The sequence below is a fragment of the Protobothrops mucrosquamatus genome, unplaced genomic scaffold, assembly GCF_001527695.2.
Source record: "Protobothrops mucrosquamatus isolate PMUCROS unplaced genomic scaffold, P.Mucros_1.0 scaffold_141, whole genome shotgun sequence".
In the NCBI taxonomy this organism is placed as follows: domain Eukaryota; kingdom Metazoa; phylum Chordata; class Lepidosauria; order Squamata; family Viperidae; genus Protobothrops; species Protobothrops mucrosquamatus.
In genome coordinates this window covers 358,967-378,909 of record NW_015386217.1, presented here as the reverse complement: position 1 = coordinate 378,909, position 19,943 = coordinate 358,967, and the positions used below count along the sequence as shown (strand labels likewise).

At 36.7% G+C, this 19,943-nt stretch overlaps 1 protein-coding gene across 2 annotated transcripts in view; it reads left to right on the top strand.

The window, feature by feature from the left end:
• The first annotated feature begins 5,253 nt into the window (after nucleotides 1–5,253).
• NSG2 (neuronal vesicle trafficking associated 2) overlaps nucleotides 5,254–19,943 on the top strand; it is a 52,744-nt gene continuing 38,054 nt past the window's right edge. For both annotated transcript variants that reach the window (XM_015818735.1, XM_015818727.1), the window contains exon 1: nucleotides 5,254–5,382. In XM_015818735.1, coding sequence (XP_015674221.1) covers nucleotides 5,254–5,382 — 129 coding nt within the window. The remainder of the gene's footprint in view (nucleotides 5,383–19,943) is intronic.

Sequence of the window (19,943 nt, the reverse complement as noted above, 5' to 3'; positions counted from 1 at the left end):
AGGTCACAAACAGTGATCACATGACTCCGGGATACTGTGAACCTCATAAATATGAGTCAGTTGCCAAGTGTCTGAATTTTTATCACGTGACCATGGGGATACAGCAACAGTCGTAAATGTGAAAAATGGTCATAATTCACTTTTTTCAGTGCCATTGTAACTTTGAACAGTCACTAAATGAACTGTTGTAAGCCAAGGACTGCCTATAGATCTTGCATAGATATTTCAATTTTTAACTGTATATTTGATTTATTTAATAAAAGTTTTATTTTGAGTAACATGCAGAATAAGTAGAAAAAAGACCTTATTTAAAGTCTTAAATACATTTACAAGAAGAGAGAAAATGTGATTGGTTATCGATGGAGATTCTCAGTCATCCAGGTCATGGTTGTCCCAAAGGTGCTTTTTTTCAAAAGGCAACTAGACTTTGTTTTTTCCTTGAAGATGTTTCATTTCTCATCCAAGGAGCTTCTTCAGTTTTGACTAAACAGTGGAGAATGGAAGGATTTATATTCCTTGCAGTCATCTGGTGGTTAGCATTCTTTTAGAAAGTCATTGAGGCCAGTTGGAGGTTTATCTGTGCCCTGTGTACATGGGTGTGGAGCCTTCTTGGAACTGCCAAAAGGACTGTGTTGTAGACTGTGTTGCACTATTCAGGTTCAAGGAATAAGAAAGTCTAGTTGCCTTTAAAAAGAAACAACTTTGTGATCGGTTATCCATATTTCAGACATGCTAATAAAACCAGAGAGCCAGTTTTAATAACACAGTAATATAAATATGAACAGTGCTTATGTTGGACTACTCTGGCAGTTTGTTCATGGGCCTTGCAGTCACACTTTCCAAAGTACGTTTGAAATGGATAGTTTGGACCAGGGGTAGGCAACCTTGGCTCTTTTATGACTCGTGGACTTCAACTCCCAGAATTCCTGAACCAGCATCGCTGGTTTGGACTCTTAAAGTTAACACATCATCAAAGATAATTGTAAAAAATAACAACTTGATTTGCTTAGATCAGAATAGATATATCTCCCCCATGCTTGAGACCCCGTTTGGTCTAGTAATCAAGGCACCAGACTAGAAACCAGAAGACTGTGGGTTCTAATCCTGTCTTAGGCATGAAAGCTGCTGGGTGATTCATTTTTTCCCAGCCCACTGTCAGGCTTGAGTGATAAGCTAGTCGGTCCATTTCTATCAACATCTGATTGACATTAGGAGGAAAAAAAATATAGTCCCATTCTATGGGACATCATCTTTTATTGCATACAGTATATTGGTTCTGTTTGGATGGCTGTCAGTTCATATATAATATGCAATATAATATCTAAATTTCTCTTTGATTTACTGCTTCCAAGTTAATTATTTGTTTACTTTCTTAATGGTGTTCATACTGAGATTTAACTTGTTCTTTCTCTGGGCAAAGCTGATAGCTTCAAACATAAAATGCCAAGTTTATATAAATTCATTACTGTTACTTGATATAAATGCATGAATAACTGACTTGGCAAGTATAATGCAAAGGCATTTCAACCTTAAAACCAGCCTTTTGAACTTTCTAAAACAGCCATGAGGGCTTCCACAGCTTTCAGGAGATAGTACAAGTTTTTCTTTTCAAATTGCCACATAATTTTTTATTTCTAGAAATAACAGAGAAACGGAACTTTATATATTTTCCAAATCTGGTTCTGACCAACAAAATAAAAACACAGGTCAGATAGTTCCTTTTTAATTGTCATGACGAACTTAACTATCATATTTGATTTAATGGCAATTTATCCTCATGATAATTAGTCACATGTAATTAGATTCAACTTAGTTTTCTTAGTTTTTCTTATCACCACATATTACTAATATTCGGATAACATTATAGTTAATGAGCTCCTTGCTCATTCCCTCAATCTTTTATTTCCTGCTATGTTTCTAACTGATTGCCAAATGTATACAAAAGACTGTAACTTGAGACATGAAAAATGGAAATCACTGTTTTTTCAGTTGTGCTCCTGCATATGGTGTTCATATTGTACATTCTCTATACATGGATTATTCATCCTAGCTTTGGCTATTGGTTGGAATAAAGAACTTCAGAATTTCAGTTCTTCTTTGGGATTGATTTGAGAGTTATTATGTGTCTGTGCATGGATTATTCACTATCTGCACTTAACTGACTCCTTCTCCTCTCCTCACCTCACCTCATCTCACCTCTCCTCTCTTCCAATGAAGAGTTGAGCAATATAGTATTATCATTTGTGAGTGTGTGGTACTGTTTATAACCTTAATTCTTCCTCTCTCCCCCATTATTATTATCATCATCATCATTATCATCATTGACATTATCATTATCATCATTAACATTATCATTATAACTATAATTATCATTATCAATATTAAATTTTGATGCCACCCAACTCCAGAGCAACAACTACTATTAATTTCAAGTTTATATAATTATATACATCTATATTTTTATTCTGTTCATTAGTTTAGCATAATAACAATATACACCATGTGACTCTGTCAAATGTCAAATGGACTTGGATCACTTAAACCCACATGGCAGTGAGTCTGACAACAAAGACTATATTTTCTATACTGTACAATAACATCTGGGAGGGGGGAGCATTCCAAATCACTGTAAATATTGGCAACAATATGCAAAGTATTTATTTCCCATATTCTATCTTCCTTTGAGGGAATTCTCAACAGTACAAATAAAGAGCATGATTGTGTCAGCTCTCTGGAATTCTGTGCTGCTAAATGGAAGAAAAGGAGGCTGTCTCCCACCAAAAGTTGGAAATGAAACTTGTTTCCTTTGCCAAATGTTTCCCTCAATTTAACAGTGACCACCGATCAATGATTAAGCTGGAATTAAGGAGAAATGCAACTCAGCAAGATACATGTACACCTAGAATGAATATTACACCAGAGGAAATGTAATCCATGACATTCTTATGTCTATTCCACTTTACAGATAGGCTTTACAGGAGGCTTTTTCTTGTTTTAAAGACAAGCTAATCTTAATAATAATAATAATAATAATAATAATAATAATAATAATAATAATAATAATAATAATAATAATAATAATAATAATAATAATAATAATAATAATAATAATAATAATAATAATAATAATAATAATAAAGTTGGAAGGGACCTTGAAGGTCATCTAGTCCAACCCCCTGCTCAGGCAGAAAACCCTATACCATTTCGGACAAATGGCTGTCCAGTCTCTTCTTAAAAACTTCTAGTATTGGAGCATTCACTGCTTCTGGAGGCAGATTGTTCCACTGGTTAATTGTTCTCACTGTCAGGAAGTTTCTCCTTAGTTCTAGATTGCTTCTCTCCTTGATTAGTTTCCACCCGTTGCTTCTTGTCCTGCCTTCAGGCGCTTTGGAAAATAGCTTGACTCCCTCTTCTTTGTGGCAGCCCCTGAGATATTGGAACACTGCTATCATGTCCCCCCTCGTCCTTCTCTTCGTTAAACTAGACATACCCAATTCCAGCAGCCGTTCCTTATATGCTTTAGCCTCCAGTCCCCTAATCATCTTTGNAAAACTGGATGCAGTATTCCAAGTGTGGCCTTACCAAGGCATTGTAAAGTGGTATTAACACTTCACATGATCTTGATTCTATCCCTCTGCTAATGCAGCCTAGCACTGTGTTGGCCTTTTTGGCAGCTGCAGCACACTGCTGGCTCATATTTAGGTGATTGTCCACTAGGACTCCGAGGTCCCTCTCACAGTTACTACTATTGAGCAAGGTGCCACCTATGCTGTAATGTGTTATGGTCTGGTCTTAAGCATGTATATTGCTTGAGACTAACTTGAATTCAATAGGTGCATTGCTCTGCCTTGGCTGTTTAGAAGGGTATTAGTATTTGCATTATATTAATTTAACATTTATCCATATTTGGATGCACATTCTTAGAACCATATTGTTTCAATGGTCCTCAGCTTCCAGAGGATGCTTTTTCTCAGGATTTGAAGAGTGAGCCTTTTGAAAATTCCTGCTTATGATTCCTTGGCAACATGGCTCTGCCTACTGTAGCTACATCTGCTCAGATTCCTGAAATCGTCACCTATCTGTCCATGACATCACAGCAGATGGGAGATGGACTTGGTGCAGACGTAAAACTCTTAGCGTGCTGCCGGAGACAGGCAGGCCAGGCTGAGCTGGAGTGTCGCCTGCCGTGCTCTGTGCAGACTGTAGGTGGCGCTGTAGATAAGCACCGTCTCCTTTTCTCTGTGCTAGCTCTTGTGGCCGCCCTGGGCGACAGCAGGTGGTGCCAGATCCCGCACGGAAGCCGCCGCCCCAGCTTGGGAGTGTTTGCCTGCCGCAGACTCGAGCGGCTGTCTCTGCGCTCACTCCTTGATCCTCTTTCAGTAGCGTTTGGAACCAGCCGGCTGAGGAGCGAGGCGCTGTCCATTCAGCACCACCGGGGGGGTTAAAAAAAACAGCTTTTTTTGCGCAATCCGTCGTGAACCTCCTTCCAAGAGCGAGGTGTGCCCTGCAGTAAGTAAATAGTGGGAGGATGATGGGGGTGGGGGGCGGGAGGAGGATTCCCCCCCCCTCGATCGTCTGATTCTGAGGCATGTATTTGTGACCCGCCCCTGATTACTGGCGCAGATGCATCATGGCTAAGAAAAAAAAATGAGGACGAAAAGGGGCTCTTGAATATCCTTGACACTGTGTTTCCTTTGTTAATTTGTTCATAGATTATCATTCATTCTGGAATATATCAGTTGCCAGAGAAGAGGGGGTTGTTATAAGAATGATTGTTATTAAGCATCACTTTTGAAAGGTTTTGTGCAGTTGCTGTGATTTTTTTTTTAAATAATAGATGTAATATACAGATAAAAACCTGGGCCAAATGCACCCCTGGTTTAGATATTTTCTGTTAGCAACAAAGGAGGTTCACTCCTACAACCTGATCTTGATATAAAACAACCCTTGTTTGGAGCTAAACCAACAGAAGCTTAGCTGAACTCTCTTGTGGGTGGTTTATGCCTGATGATATATTCTTTAAAGGAAGAAATAAAGGTAAAACGCTTCTCCCTCTTCCCCCTCCCTCTTTTCCCCCTTCCAATTTAACAGAGATATGCAAGTGGGAACCATATGACCTGCAGGGTTTATTGAAATATGGCAAGCTGACATATTCTGTCCTTAATTTCCCCTCCTTTCTGTTCCACCTTCCTTCTTACCCCTTTAATACTGATCACCTCAATATGTTTTAGGTCTGGAAAGTGAGATCTAAGGATGGTGAAGCTGGGAAGCAATTTGAACGAAAAGAACAAGCAGCAGCCGTCCAATGAGGATGGTTTTCAGACGGTTCCTTTGATAACACCCTTGGAAGTCAATCACTTACAGTTCCCAGCTCCAGAAAAGGTAAATGGAAAACAAAACAAAATCTAAAGCAAAACAAAACAAACAAACAAAAAGGAGAATAGGCAATATAGGCTTTCCAACTATTCTGTTCTATTGCCTTTCAGAAGCACAGAAAAGACCCATTGTTCCCTTTAAAGGGGTTGACTTTTGCTGTGTGCACCTGTCTGTTTTCAAAAGCGGAGCAGACCAGCATACAATAGAAATGGATCATGGCTAAAGCCTGAAAAAATGGCAGAGTCTATTCATCCTTTTATCCAATAAAATAGACTGGGGGAAAATAAGCTAATTAAACAATTACAATGAATTTGTGTATTTTAAAATCAGCTTTACAACTGCAATCCTAGTTGCTTATCTGACATGAATGTAACCAGCTGCAATGAATTCTTTTGATAAAGTATTGCAGGGAGATGTTTCATGCCTACATTCCTATACCTCTCTCCTTTATTACCTTATGGGAAGAAAATGCTTTTGTCAAGCAAGTGAAAGCTTAGATTTTGAATGGGATCCTCAAAAGTCAGTATCACCGTTTACTTCTTGCTGAGCCATTATTTGAATACAGTCTGTTGTCATCTAATCTGTACACATTATCTTATCCTTTATTATTATTATTATTATTATTATTATTATTATTATTATTATTATTAATAATGTAAGGACATAAATGTTTCTCAAATTTATTTAATCTGTGTTTTATGTGGATAGAACATCACTGCAGTGCATCTGTCTATTCAGTTCTCAGCCCCAAAATATGTAGAAAACAGGCTACCTGGACTGTAGGCATACACACAAAGGTGAAAAGAGCAAATTAAGCAAATTATGCTTAATTCATCCCAATAACGTCACTCTCCTGCCAAAACATTAAAAGTTCTCTCTTTAATACATTATAATAAGTCATAATATCTTTTCTTATATAGAGGAACTCTACTAAGTCATTTGGTGATGCAGTGATTGAGAGAGAAAATGATAGAAAAGATTAACAATCCATAAAATTGCATTTATGATTGCAAGGAGTTGCAATGCGAATCAGTTCTTAGATTTTTTTTTTTAAAAGATTACTTTGAATCTTGAAATGCTTATCTGTTTCTTTCCAATAATTTTAAAAAACTTATTTATTTATCCAATTTATATGGACACCCATCTATCCAAGAGCCTCTAGGCAGCAAATCAAAAAGAATTACATTAAAATAAACCAAAGAAACAACTAAAAACAACTAAAATGACATTAAGGTCCAATAAAAACCCAAAACTACAAGACACATATTCCCATGCCATAGATCCCATTCTAATGTCCCAGTCCCAAAGCCAAGAGGAAAAGCCAAGTCTTCCTGGCCTTGCCAAAGGACAATAAAGAAGAGACTGCCCATGTTTTGGGGGAGACTGTTCTAAACACTACAAGAATAATAATCTTAAAAACATAGAAAAGAAAAATAAGTCTGTCAATGATTATTACTCTTGATCATTATATAAAATTTGCAGAATCAGAACAATGGGCTTTTCATTACTTTGCAATGGGACACCTCCAGAAGTGTGTTGGTGCCTTCATGTCCTGCTTGTGGGCTTCATGGTTGGCTACAATGGAGGTAGAATATTTTACTAGATAAGCCTCTTATCTGATTCAACAAAGTCTACCTTGTTTTAAAATAAAAACATTTACATTGAACTTAAGAATAGTACATATTACAGACAAGAGTATTGTTTATCGGATACACAGAATTTCTAATAAAACAGATGTAAGCTGTTGATCCAGTGGATAATATATGGAGATCAGGGCCTATATCCTTCTTCAACCACACAATTAATTTAGGCAAATATTTATCAGTTTCAGGTCGGAATAAAGGCGATATCCGTTTCATTTTATTTAGGCAAGGAACTCAGTTCACATGAATGAAAAGCTGGGGCAAATAAGTTATTAGCAATGCAATACAAATCCTGAAAAGTCTTGAAAAAAAAACACCATGTGGCATATGCTATATCTGGTGATGCAGATTGTTTTGGATAACAGTTTCTACAATCTCTTGATGATGTTGGTCATAATTGAGGATTTTTAGAGTCTCAAATATCTGGTGAACTACAGATTATTTGAGCCTATCTAGGGTGACAGAACAATATAAGGCGTTTCACAATCACTATCACTTTTGTTTCCTTTATACAGTACAGTATTTAAGCCAAGCACTGGGACTTTGCTTACTTATGATGAATAAAGACATGAGCAAAACTGAATTATACTGTCATTTCCCAACTGTTGCCTTGTGAATGTGTCAGATTCTATTTGGCCTTTGGTCATGACTTGTAAGTCATATTATCCCTGGTTTGTAGAACAGGGGATGTTAACTGAGAAATACATAGAAGTATATACCACAATGTATATAATTATCATAATTTTAAAATCAACTCTTTCTATAGGAGATGCACAATTATGGTAGATGTTCCAGGAAAAAAGCCTTGCAGGATATTAGGAAATTATTACAAATCATCAACTTTATCTCACAATATTTTTATGAGAATCAAGCAAGCTCAATTTCCTATATGGAATCTTTGGAAATTAACAGTAATTTCCTACATGCAGTGTAGATGATTATTTTTTCCCCCAAAGCAATAGTTAAAATTCTGTTACTCACACTTTTGCTATCTACAAAGCATTAAAAAAATCCATATATGCAAAGATAACTTACAATAAATACTGGCAGAGCATAAACTGTATATATACAATAATTTAATATTCGATGATAACTCATCTAACCTGATAAAGAAGGAACTTATATTTACCTACAAGCTTTCTGTGCACCTTGAGTTATATCTGCAACTTTAACATTTCATCTATATTCAAGATCAAATTAGGTCTTTTCTAAGAAGCTTTTAGTGAAGGAAAGCAAGTTCACTGATGGCGCTAAAAAGAAAAATAAAGTATTGTTATGTTATAATCTATTTTTTTAAAAAAACAAAACAAATGGGAGAAAATATCCTTCTGAATACTTTATTTATTGTCTTGGAAAAGGCAATAATTTTCTCAAAATCATTAAAATCATCTCAATTCCAAATTTGCCATTCTTTTGTCAATTCTTCCATGCATATCTATAGTATTTCATACTATCTGCTTGAATATATCTATACTATCTCTATACATGTTTGCAGAGTACTCCAGCTAAGGCCATAGAGAAGTTTATTTTCTAGCATACTGCCTAAAACAACACTAGTGTGCATGATGCCCTGTCTCTTAATGTAATATAACTAAAAATAATTAAGTGCTCAAACCCAACCAGCTCTTCTCCTTCTTTGTTCACAAGAGAATCTTAAAGATGGGGAATTTAGATTGTGGCACTAAAATAATCAGACTGATGTTCATGAATGCACATTGCCCTTTGCCAAATCAAGAATTACCTTGTAGACAATGAGGCATCCACTGATATGGTCTAGAAACAAATATAGTGCTATATCTGTATTTTAGTATCGTATAGAAGAGAACCAGCTTGTTGCAGTGGTTAAAGGCATTGGACTAGAAACCAGGAGATTGTGAGTTCTAGTCCTTCCTAGGCATGAAGTCAACTAGGTGATTTAGGGCCAGTCATTTTCTTTCTGGGCAATTTCAAACCAGCTCTGAGAAACGTTGCCATGTAATCACCAGAAGCCCAGACCGACTCGAAGGCAAAAAGTCACCAGCATCATATAGAATCAGAATCTAGCATAAGGAAAGGAATCAGGTCTTGTCTGTCTTTGGAAATGTTTTATAATATCGGTGAAGTTTCTGGTATGGTGTGAAAAATGGAGGTACTTTAAATGACTCTATACTTTCTTCAGTGAAGCTCCTCTTTTGCCTACAAAGCATTCCAGATTCAGTCCTTGTGATCTATGAAAGAAGCTAGGTTTTGTCATGAAAAGGCCTTAGGCTATTTTGTGTTCAATGAACTAATAATGGGATATGACATAAGACCTTATCTAATGTTTCATCCTCCTCCAGTGTATTACTATATCTGAGTGAAGTCAGAGTCCGTTAGTACATTTAACCGAAAGGTATTTTGCAGCTCAAGCTCTGATCATTATCTATTTTTGTCTTTTAATTCTCTTAGTTGACTGAAATATACATTTTGCATTTCTGGGAACTTCAGTGGCTAAGAATGCAAAGTAGAAAAAAATAGGTCACCTTGAATATCCACAGGGGTCAGAAAGTCAAGATGGCAGAACAACCATGCAATCAAAACCCTGACCATTTTCTTTACATGCATTGCATGTACAAACCAAAGTAAAAAATAAAGTTGGAGTTTCAATTGACAAACACAGCCATCATCTTGACTTTTTAAAACCTTCCCTGTAGATGCCCCAACATATCACAATTTTCTTCCTGCGATGTGGAGTTAGTTTATTTTCTTTGTTTTTCAAATAATAAGCCAAATTAAATAAGTATTTAGAGATGGCTTTTTTTTTTTGGCATCTTAGGTCTTGAGAACAGAATAAATTAGTTACCGATAAGCAGAAGCGTGGGTATTTCTTTTCTTTTCCTTTTTATCAAATTCCTGCTATGATTCTTTTTTTAAAGAAGTGAGGTACAAGCATGTGGCCTAGTCCTAGGGCTGCTTTTAAACAATGTGGTTCAGACAACTCTATACTATTTTTAACCAAGCAATTTTAGGTAGACATTTTGTTCTTTGTGAGAGGATAAATAACAATGCAGTCAATGAAGGAGAAATGAAAAGAAATGCACAACACTTTTGCTTTTTCTACGCAAGCTCTTAAAAGGAAGGGGTAAACTTTTATTGAATTTGGGGAGGGATAGAGTAGATTTGTATAAACTTGCCCTCTTAAAAATGACTACTATGACTTTGCAATTGTATACCTTGCTCTTCCTTGACTATCTATATCTTAAGTCTGTTTGTTGTCTTCAGGAAACCTTAGAATTTATTTAAGCTACGAGGGGCAACATTTATAAGAGATAGGTTGCCTATTATCTTCAGGAGATTTTAAAATTAAATATGAAATTCATTTTTCAATTTTAGTGGAAAATCTCTCTATATTGTTACTATTTCTTCAGAACATTCAATTCAAATAAAGACTTCACAAACCTTTGTGATCAGTTCAGTAATACCCTATTCCTTTTAATGTAGGGACATTCCCTTTATTATTCCCTTTAATGTCCTTTTAACCTAAAAAGTTGGGAAATTAATCTTCCTGAAGTTAATCAAACAAAAGGAGAACTAGAGGCACTACCAGTTCAAAATGTTTGTTTCCATTGAGTTTCACATTTCTATATTAGGAAATGTGAAGCTTGCTTAGTTTCAGTATTTGTTTGCACATGTTATTTATTTGCAGGCTTACTCTAATCGGAATACCCCAAGAGTAGAAATATAAAACTATACAAAGTAATACATGAACTCTAAATACTGAATGAAATAGAGCGTTTGGCTGTTTTTCAGAATGTCATGGGGGAGAGAGATGCACAAATGATGGGAACAGAAAAGATCTACCATTCGGTCCCCAACCTGATAAGCTCCAGCGGACTGGAGGAGGGGAGACCTTAATAAGCCTTATCAAGATATTCATATGAGAGGGGCAAATTCAGTCCTGGTGAAGTGGTGTTTGAGGTGCTTTGTGTATGCTACATAGGACTGTAGAGGTGGTGTTCAATATTTTGCACTGACCTTGGAAGCCCACTGGTATAATTCAGCAATTTTAGAGATATTACTTTGTAATGGTGAGGTTGGTCTACAAGTACATCTACATTCTGGGCCAACTGAAGGTTTTAGGACATCTCCAAATGATACCCCATATAGAGTAGAACACATTAATCAAGCTGATCATGAGTTAGAATTACTAAAGAATTCTGGTCTGGGTATGGTTGCAAGTGGAGCACTAGCCACGGCCTTTGGCCCTGATGTTGAAGCTGTATCTGTAAGCCCAAGATGACTCTTAGGTCATGAACCAATTCCTTCAGAAGGAACAGCAGGCCATCCAAGGACCAAAGTTCTTGGATGTACAGAAAGTTTGGAATTTAACCTAAATTTATTTTGCTCCATCCGGAGATCAGTTCAGACTTTTTGTGGCATTCCCAACTTAGCTTAAGATGACAAAGTACCATCATCAGAAGTCTGATGGCACCTCACCCCAAACTGTTGAGTGTCTTTCCTTAGATGCTTCATGTACATATTAAATAACACAGGGGGAGATCCCTGATTCACCTCACATTGGAGCAACTATGGCTTCAAATACTGTGATAGCAAACTAGAACTGCCCATTATGGAAGATGCAGAACGACCTCCAATCCCCATAACTCATTGTTATTGAAAGTCCTTGAAAAGAAGAAAAGAAACCTTTCCCACAATGAGGTCCTGACAAGGGTCGTGCAACAATGCTGTTTAGGTCCCCTGATCAGATCTTACTACTCTTTGGTAGCAATTCACATCTGAAGGGAAGCTGCTGCCATCTTCTTCTCAAAGGACCTCTGTGTGTTTGTGTATCTATATTTGTTAGAGAGAGAAAACAACCTCCAGTTATCAAAAATGGCTGGCTCCTAGGAGGACTTCATCCAACCTTATACTTTCAAGCAAGTGCCATCCCTCTTCCTAGTTGACAATCTTCCTAATCCAACAACTCACATCCTATTTGGCTGCCTATGGGAGCTAGCAAGTTCAACCTTGTAGGTGGCACAGTTCATCTCAAAGAGAACTGTATTTATTTGCTTGAGTGTAATAAGCTCAAAATAAACTTATCAAAGAGAAACTCATATATAGGAGATCCTACTTTTATCCCACAGTGTTCTGGTTTTAGCCTATTTAATTTGCTTACTTAATATTTAATGTTTGTACTTCTATTTTTATGATCTTGTAAGTCAACTAGAGTTGCTTGACAGTGAGATGGGTGGTATATAAATTTAATCAATAAATCAATAAAATAAATAAACCCAGAAGCAGCCTAAGGCTCTGCCTTGTTCACCTTGCTGGATTCCATACAACTGGCACCCAAACCAGAGTACATGCAAGCAATTTTATCGATCAAAAAATCACAGACATAATCCAGCATCCTTACAGGCATTTTATCATGCCCAATTTTTCACAAAAAGAGTCGAGGTAAATCTAGTGCATAATGCAAAGAAGAATTGACATTTTGCTGCTCTTATCACAAACGTTGAAGCTCAGAGATGAACACTTATCAAACTTCATCACATCTGCTTGTCCTCCACTTATTACATGACACTTTCACATAACGTGTTTCAGTAAAATAGAATAAAGTGCAGTATCTTACTACCATTAGTCATAACCATAAGGGCATTATCTGTCAGTTTTAGTGCATTTTGCACAATATGGTACAAGCACAACCAAAGCCCAGTTTTATTCCAAATATATTTATGCTATTCTATACATAATAGTATCTCCAGGCTACTCTTGCTCATATCTGTCCAACTTGGAGGTACATGCATGATCTGGCCATACTCAGGATATGGCTATACTCAGAGAATAAGGAGAAGACCAAGACAGTTAGGATGAGATGGAGTTAAGGAGATCCTTTGTCTTTGCTTCTCTAACAACAGCAAGCCATGATCAGGAGCAGCCATGATCAGGAGATGACAGGGATTAGCTGTAAGACTTCCATTGAGACATGGACCCATTAATTGCTGATGGTAATTGCTGATTACCTACACTTGCTTAATCAGAAGATATATTTTACAGTTGAACCAAGCACATGTATAACCAATTATCAAATTCAGCATGAAAAGCAATGAAAACAAAACAAAATGAATCACAAGTATACAAGAATTCAAAAGCATAGTAAAGAAATACACTAGTAAAACCAGCCAACCATGGCCACTGTGGACAGGGGTTACAGCAATTATCCTGCGACATCTGAAGGCTGCTGGTTCCTTGTCTCTAATTGGTCCTTGGTTCCCTTATTTAAGAAGAGTAAAATAATGCAGCCTGAGGTAGAGCAGGAAAGATCCTCTCTCCATTCCCCAGCCCTCCAACCCCAGTTATTATACTGTATGTAATGTATAGCAATTGGCTGCCTATATGATAGTAAGACCACATCTGGCATTCTGTGTCCAGTTTTGGCCACCACATTACAAAAAAGAGGTTGAGGCTCTAGAAAAAGTGCAAAAAAGAGCAACAAAGATGATTAAAGGCCTGGAGACTAAAACATATGAAGAATGGTTACAGGAACTGGGTATGGCCATTCTAGAGAAAAGAAGGACTAGGGGTGACATGATAGCAGTATTCCAGTATTTGAGGGCTTCCAGAAAATTGAGGGGGTCAACTTATTTTCCAAAGCGCCAGAAGGCACGACAAGTAACAATGGATGGAACTAATCATGGAGAGAAGCAACCTAGAACTAAGGAGAAACTTCCTAACAGTGAGAACAATTAATCAGTGGAACAGCTTGCCTTCAGAAGTCATGGTTGCTTCATTGCTTGAGGATTTTAAGCAGAGAGTAGACAGCCACCTATCTGAAATGGTATAGGGTCTCCTGCTTGAACAGGGGGTCAGACTAGAAGACCCTCCAAGGTCCCTTCCAGCTCTATTCTGATTGATTGATAGGTATTATACTGGGTGAAAAAATAGGCTTTTCATGTTTGTAGATAGTTAGCAACTTCACTACAGAGCTTTGTGCAGAAATAATATTTTGTTATTCAGTTGGAATTCCCCTGAAGGAGATGGGACTTCTTTGGCTTTATACTCATTATGACAATATAAATTATGGGAAAAGATACATCTTCAGATATTTGTCTTTGATGCAACTTTATGTCAGACCAAAAGGCATCTTCAGAGGAGTTTTGCTTTTAGTTTTTTTGTCTTTAAAGAACAGTGTTTCTATTACGGGAGAATATACCCACAGGGATTCAACTGTAAAGGCCAGCACTTCAAAATGTCAAACATATTAGTTGGCAACCTTCTTTATAATAGAATAAAGAAAAGGGATGGAAGAACATGAGTGAAGACAACTCCCTCTCCTCCCACAGGTCCTTTATCACCAACCGCTTAGTGGGAAGAATGGCAGAGTTTTCATTTGTGTTTTGAAAGATATAATTTGTTAGGCTTTTTATTAGGATTGTTGATTATGCTTAATAGTATTTGTACTCTGGAAAGTGTGATATAAAATAACGACAATAAATATAAGAGAAAACCAGTGAGAACTGTATGCATTCTCAGTGCTAGGACAAGGAGATATTTACTTATTTGTCAAATTTAAATACCGCCCATCTCACTCACAGAGTGACTCTGAGTGATGTACAAAGGTTAAATCAAAGGTTAAAAGCCATATAAAAATACCATGCATCAATAAGAAGAACCAGATAAAAACAAAAATAGAATAAGTTAAAAAAACCACCCAGAGTTGTTCCAATAGTGAGATAGATAGGTATATGTTTAATAAATAAAATGTATTTATTTAAGAAAATTTATACAGCCATCCAACTCACTCTCAGTGACACTGGTGGTCTTACAAAATTAAAAAAAAACTAACATAAAAACAATAGGAAAGCAATAACCCTCTTGGTGATGAAATAAAAGTTAAATGGTGGGGCAAGGGCCATCAAGGCACTAACCATCCCTAGGGTTGTGGGCTGCCCAGAGAGCCCCATGTGAGTTGCCAGAGCCAGGTCTTCAAATATCTTTGAAAGACCAGAGAGTGGAGGCCTGCCTCACCTCTGGAGAGAGAATATTCCAGAGAGCAAAGGCAATGGCAGAGAAGACAGTTTTCCTGACTAACTGACAGGATCCATAACGTATCTTTCTTACTTGCTCGGGTGAGGCAGACTGAGGTGTTGGGGATGAGTCAGTTCCTCAGGTAATCTCAGTCCCATGTCATGTATTTGTGTCTCTCTTGGAAGCAAGACATTTTCCAACATAGGATTAAGCCAGATGCTAACTACTCTCAGAATTCTTTACCTTCCAGAAGTCCCTGGTTAGGGATGGTTATGATTCCACATTCTCTGAATGGCCAGAAGGAGATTTCAGTAAGCTGAATCCCTCTCTCCTGGACCTTTAAGAAGGTGCACAGGAACCAATCTTGCTGAAGGCCAATCAGCATGGATTCTGCAAAGGTAAACCCTACGTTACTAAACTAGAATTGTTTTTAGAATGTTAGGCAGATGGATAGAAGTGACAGGTTGACAATTGTATTCTTGGATTTTCAAAATGTCTTAAGTAGAGTTCTGAGTAAACTTAATAATTATGAGAGGGACCTATCTGTTATTTTATGGGTTACTAATGAATTAAAAAATATAAAGCTAAGGATAAGAATTTGTGGGCAATTTTGTCAATGAGTGAAGATAAGAAGAAATTCTTCAAAGATTCTTATTCTGATCAGTGCCCTTCAACTTCTTTGTACATAACCTTATGGTAGAGTTAAGCAGCGAGCTATCCTAGTTTGCAGATAATAGAAAACTATTCAAGGTAGTAAGAACCTAAAGTAATTTGTAAAAAGCTCTAGAAATGTCTTTCAAACTGACTAGAAAATATGGCTCAATTCAAGTAAGTATAAAGTGAAAGCACTGGGTTAAAAATTCCCTATGTTCTTATATATACTGATTGAGTCTGTTGTCTTTAATCAGTAAAAAAAAAGATCTTGGGGTCATAATAGATTCTTCAGAGAAAATATTGATTCAGTGTTTGACAGCTGTGAAAAAGGCAAGGGATTATTTAGGAAGATGATAGAAATCACACTGTGATAGTGTCATACAATTCCATGGTAAGTACACATCTAGAATATTGCACAACTCTAGTCAACACATTTTTTAAAAGGATTTAACAAAGGGGGTAAAAGCTATGAATTTCCTTTCCAGTTGGTGTGCAAGCTCATTTGATATAGGACGAACCTCAGAGTCCAGTTTCTCAGGGAGAACAATATCTCCATCCTATTTGGATTTAATTTTAACTGATTCATACTAAGTCCAAACATATGGCAGCATCTTATCAATTTAGGGTGATCTAAAAGAAAAATTATTCAGGATCAAACTTTATTACTTACTTACTTTGATGGGTGACCACCAAGGTGGAACTACAATGGACATGACAGGTCCATTGAACATTGAACAATAGTCTCCCAACATGACATTTTGGGCACAACCTAACAGGAAAGTTTCTCTAAAATTGCTTGATTCTACTGGAGATTCAGAATATTTAAAGATTAAGGCCACTGAAAGATGTTAAGAGTTTAAGAGGAGCCATTATTTTCCTCATTCAATTTCCAACATTCTATACTCTGGGGATAAAAAAATAGATCTGAGAGGCAACTTTGTAATAAAACCCAAAGAAGCTGTAAGAAAGATCCTGTTCCTAGTAAATTGTGAAGTGGAATTAGATTAGTCAAGATGATAAGCCTTTTGAGATGAATCTTGGGTGGGTCCTCTTGAGGAAGAAGAAAGCAAAATTATATAGCTTCTCTAGTCTTGCTCTGTAATTTCAAATTTCATCTCTATTCATCATTGTCACCAGCATGGATAATCAACTAGCATGTTGAGAGTTTTGAGCCAAAACATCTGGAAAGAGCAGGGAGCAGATGAGTAGGAGAATGGAAGAATGGTAAAACTTAAGATGAGAACACCAGTCATGAATAAAAAGGGGAAATAACCTGAAAAGGCTAATTAATAGGAAGGGCAGTCTGTTTTGAAAGGATGAGCAAGACTGAAGTTTGCTTTAAACCAGGGGAAAAGCCGAAGAATGAGGAGATGAATAAGATATAAGGGCAAGAAGAAAGAAATGGAAAAGATATAAGGCTAAAATAAATGATGTGCTAAGTTCAAGAGAGGTATGTGATCCTACTCATGCTTATTCAGTTTCAGATCTGGTTATGTGTATTTGTGGACATATGCATTGGACCATAACTTTAGAGATTGTAAAGAAGCTCCTTATGCAGAATTCTTCTGAGGAAGTTTTATTGTGAAATTCAGATGGACATCTTAAAATTTAAAGCCCAGCCTTATCACCATTACTATCCTTATCCTAGACAGTATATGTGATAAAACATAGTTAAGTGGCAATCATTGAAATAGATTTGAAATTGACCCTCCTATGGTTTGTTGCTTTCTTTTTCTCCCTAACAAAGGGAATGCTCTAGCTATGATGACAAGATGTTCCAAACCAGGAACCTTAATTTCTTTTGGCATTATTAGTAATCTGGAGAAGAAAAATTTAAAAATTCATGATCTGTGCTCCTTATACCACCTGACCCGCAATACATTATATACTCCTTTGCTGCAAAGTGGGAATTATATGTCTTTTCCTTAAATTAATAATTTAAGAGCATTCATAGCACCCAATCATGCTAAATATTTCACTCTCTCCTTGGTGGGAAAAAAAGAGTTTAAATGCAAGTATGAACTGCAAATAAATGATCCTAAATTTTCCTAAAATGAAAAATGGTCTTCAAACAATAGAAGCCAACATATTGAATTAATCTTTAGCTTAAAAATCTGAATTTTTAAAGGTGGAAATAACCTGCACTGTATTATATATTTGATTCCTTATTGTATCTTTCCAATTCCCTTTTTAATTTGGGCATCCATTCAAGTTTCAAATAAAGTTCATACTGGAATATGAAGTCTAAACTTAGAAAAGAGGTAAGCATTGCAACTTTAAGTTCTTCAGCTTATATAAAACTCTGAGCTGGAAGGAAAGTTTCTAGTTTACCATCTTCCTGTTCATCCTCCTGAATGGAAAGTTTGTGAAGCAAGGAGATATTTCAGCAGGACCTTTTCTGACTAAGAAACCTGTTAATATTAGCTAATACTAGTTAATACAGAGAGACTGTATTTTCTGCTGTTTTTGCTTGTGACTGTATCTCCCTAGTCATGATTGAGCAATACCTCTCTTGGGAATTGTTAAAGGGAGGAAACATGATGTAGCTTCAGAATCAGATTGGTGCACATTTTGGGGCGTTAAGGTCATCACATTGTCCTTAATGGCTTGGAAAAAATACAGTCATTTTGGATAGTGAGATGGGCAGCAGATACATTTTCATGTATAAATAAATAAATAAATAAATAAATAAATAAATAAATAAATAAATAAATAAATAAATAAATAAATAAATCTGCAAATGGAATTGCCCGAGAAAAGATAAATTACAGTGGTACCTTGGTACTCTCTGTTAATTGATTCTGAGAGGCATGACGAGTACTAAAAACAAACCATGTGACTTAACATGTTAACCTTTGTTTCAGTCGGAAAGGATCACTAATCACGAGGCAGCTGACATTGACAAGTTCTAGGCTGCGCATCAAGTACCAAACAAACGACAGGTAGAGGGATAAATTTTTCATGTCAAAATGTGTCAGGTATAAATTCAATGAGTTTTAAAAGAGTCAAGTACCAAGGTATGACTGTATGGTAGTTGTCTGGGGGGAGCCTGCAATATGGCTGGAAATATATAGCATGGCACTAGATGGAATCTAGCAATGAGAATGTTTCAATTAATTCTTGTTAAAAGGTATTTATTAATAGGAGATCCTAAAGGGGTTTGTGTGAGATTCTATTCCCCTATGTAACAAAAAAGAATAACTAATTAAGTATTAGTATATCATGTTAGGGTTTTTTTTGTACAATAATAATTAACAAAAATTAACAAGTAACTGAATAACATAAATCTATGGTAGATAAATAAAAGAAAAATGAAATCCCTAAAAAGTATAGAAAAAGATAAAAAGAAATAGACAATAAAATTCTTAATAGTTATATTCAGTGGTGGGATTCAAATACTTGAACAACCAGTTCTCTGCATGGATGCCACTTCCGGAACTCTGTTCTGGGCCTGGGCCTCCAAGGCCCAGAACAGACTTCCGAAAGTGGCATCCACACACTTCCGGTGGGTTGTTCTGGGCCTTGTGAAAAAGGGCTAGGGCTTCAGCCACTTCGCCAAAGTCAACAAAAAGTTAGTTACCGGTTCTACCGAACTGGTGTGAACTGGCTGAATCCCACCACTGGTTATAATGCATCATAACTATTTCCAATAATGGGTCTGTTATAATTAAGATAATGCATAAAATCCATCCTGATTTGTTAGAATTGTGATTCCTACCTCTGATTTTTCATTATTCAAAACAAATTTGTAATATTTTCTAGCATGTGAGAAATTATACTGATTGTGGAATTTTTATTGATCCATAACTTAACTGTTAGTTTGTGTAAGGTTTTCCTTTATTGAGTGATTATTATTTTAGCTGCTAAAATTAAGTAGGTGATAAATTGTTTATTTTTAAGCTTAACAATTTGACTGCATAAATAAATGCAATGGCCATAGCTGGGGGTAGCATTCTCTGCCTGATAATAATACAATTAACACTTTTTGAGGATGTTATGCTTTATCACACAATCATCACTTCTTTTTAAAAAGAACCCCATATTGGAACTTCCTGTGGCGAGGCGCCGCCGACGGAGGCTTTTTCCTGAGCCTCCGGCCCGGGACTGCATCAAAGCTGTCAAAACAGCGCGGATCAGCTGTTTTGCGGCTCGGAACTTTCTCCCCGGGCGAAGGGGAGAAAGTGAGTTTGGCTGGGATAGGGGTTGAGTTCCCTAGTCCCCCCAGGAGCGTTCCTGGGGGGATTTAGGTGAGAATTCCCCCGGAGTCCTAGCCTCTTCTCC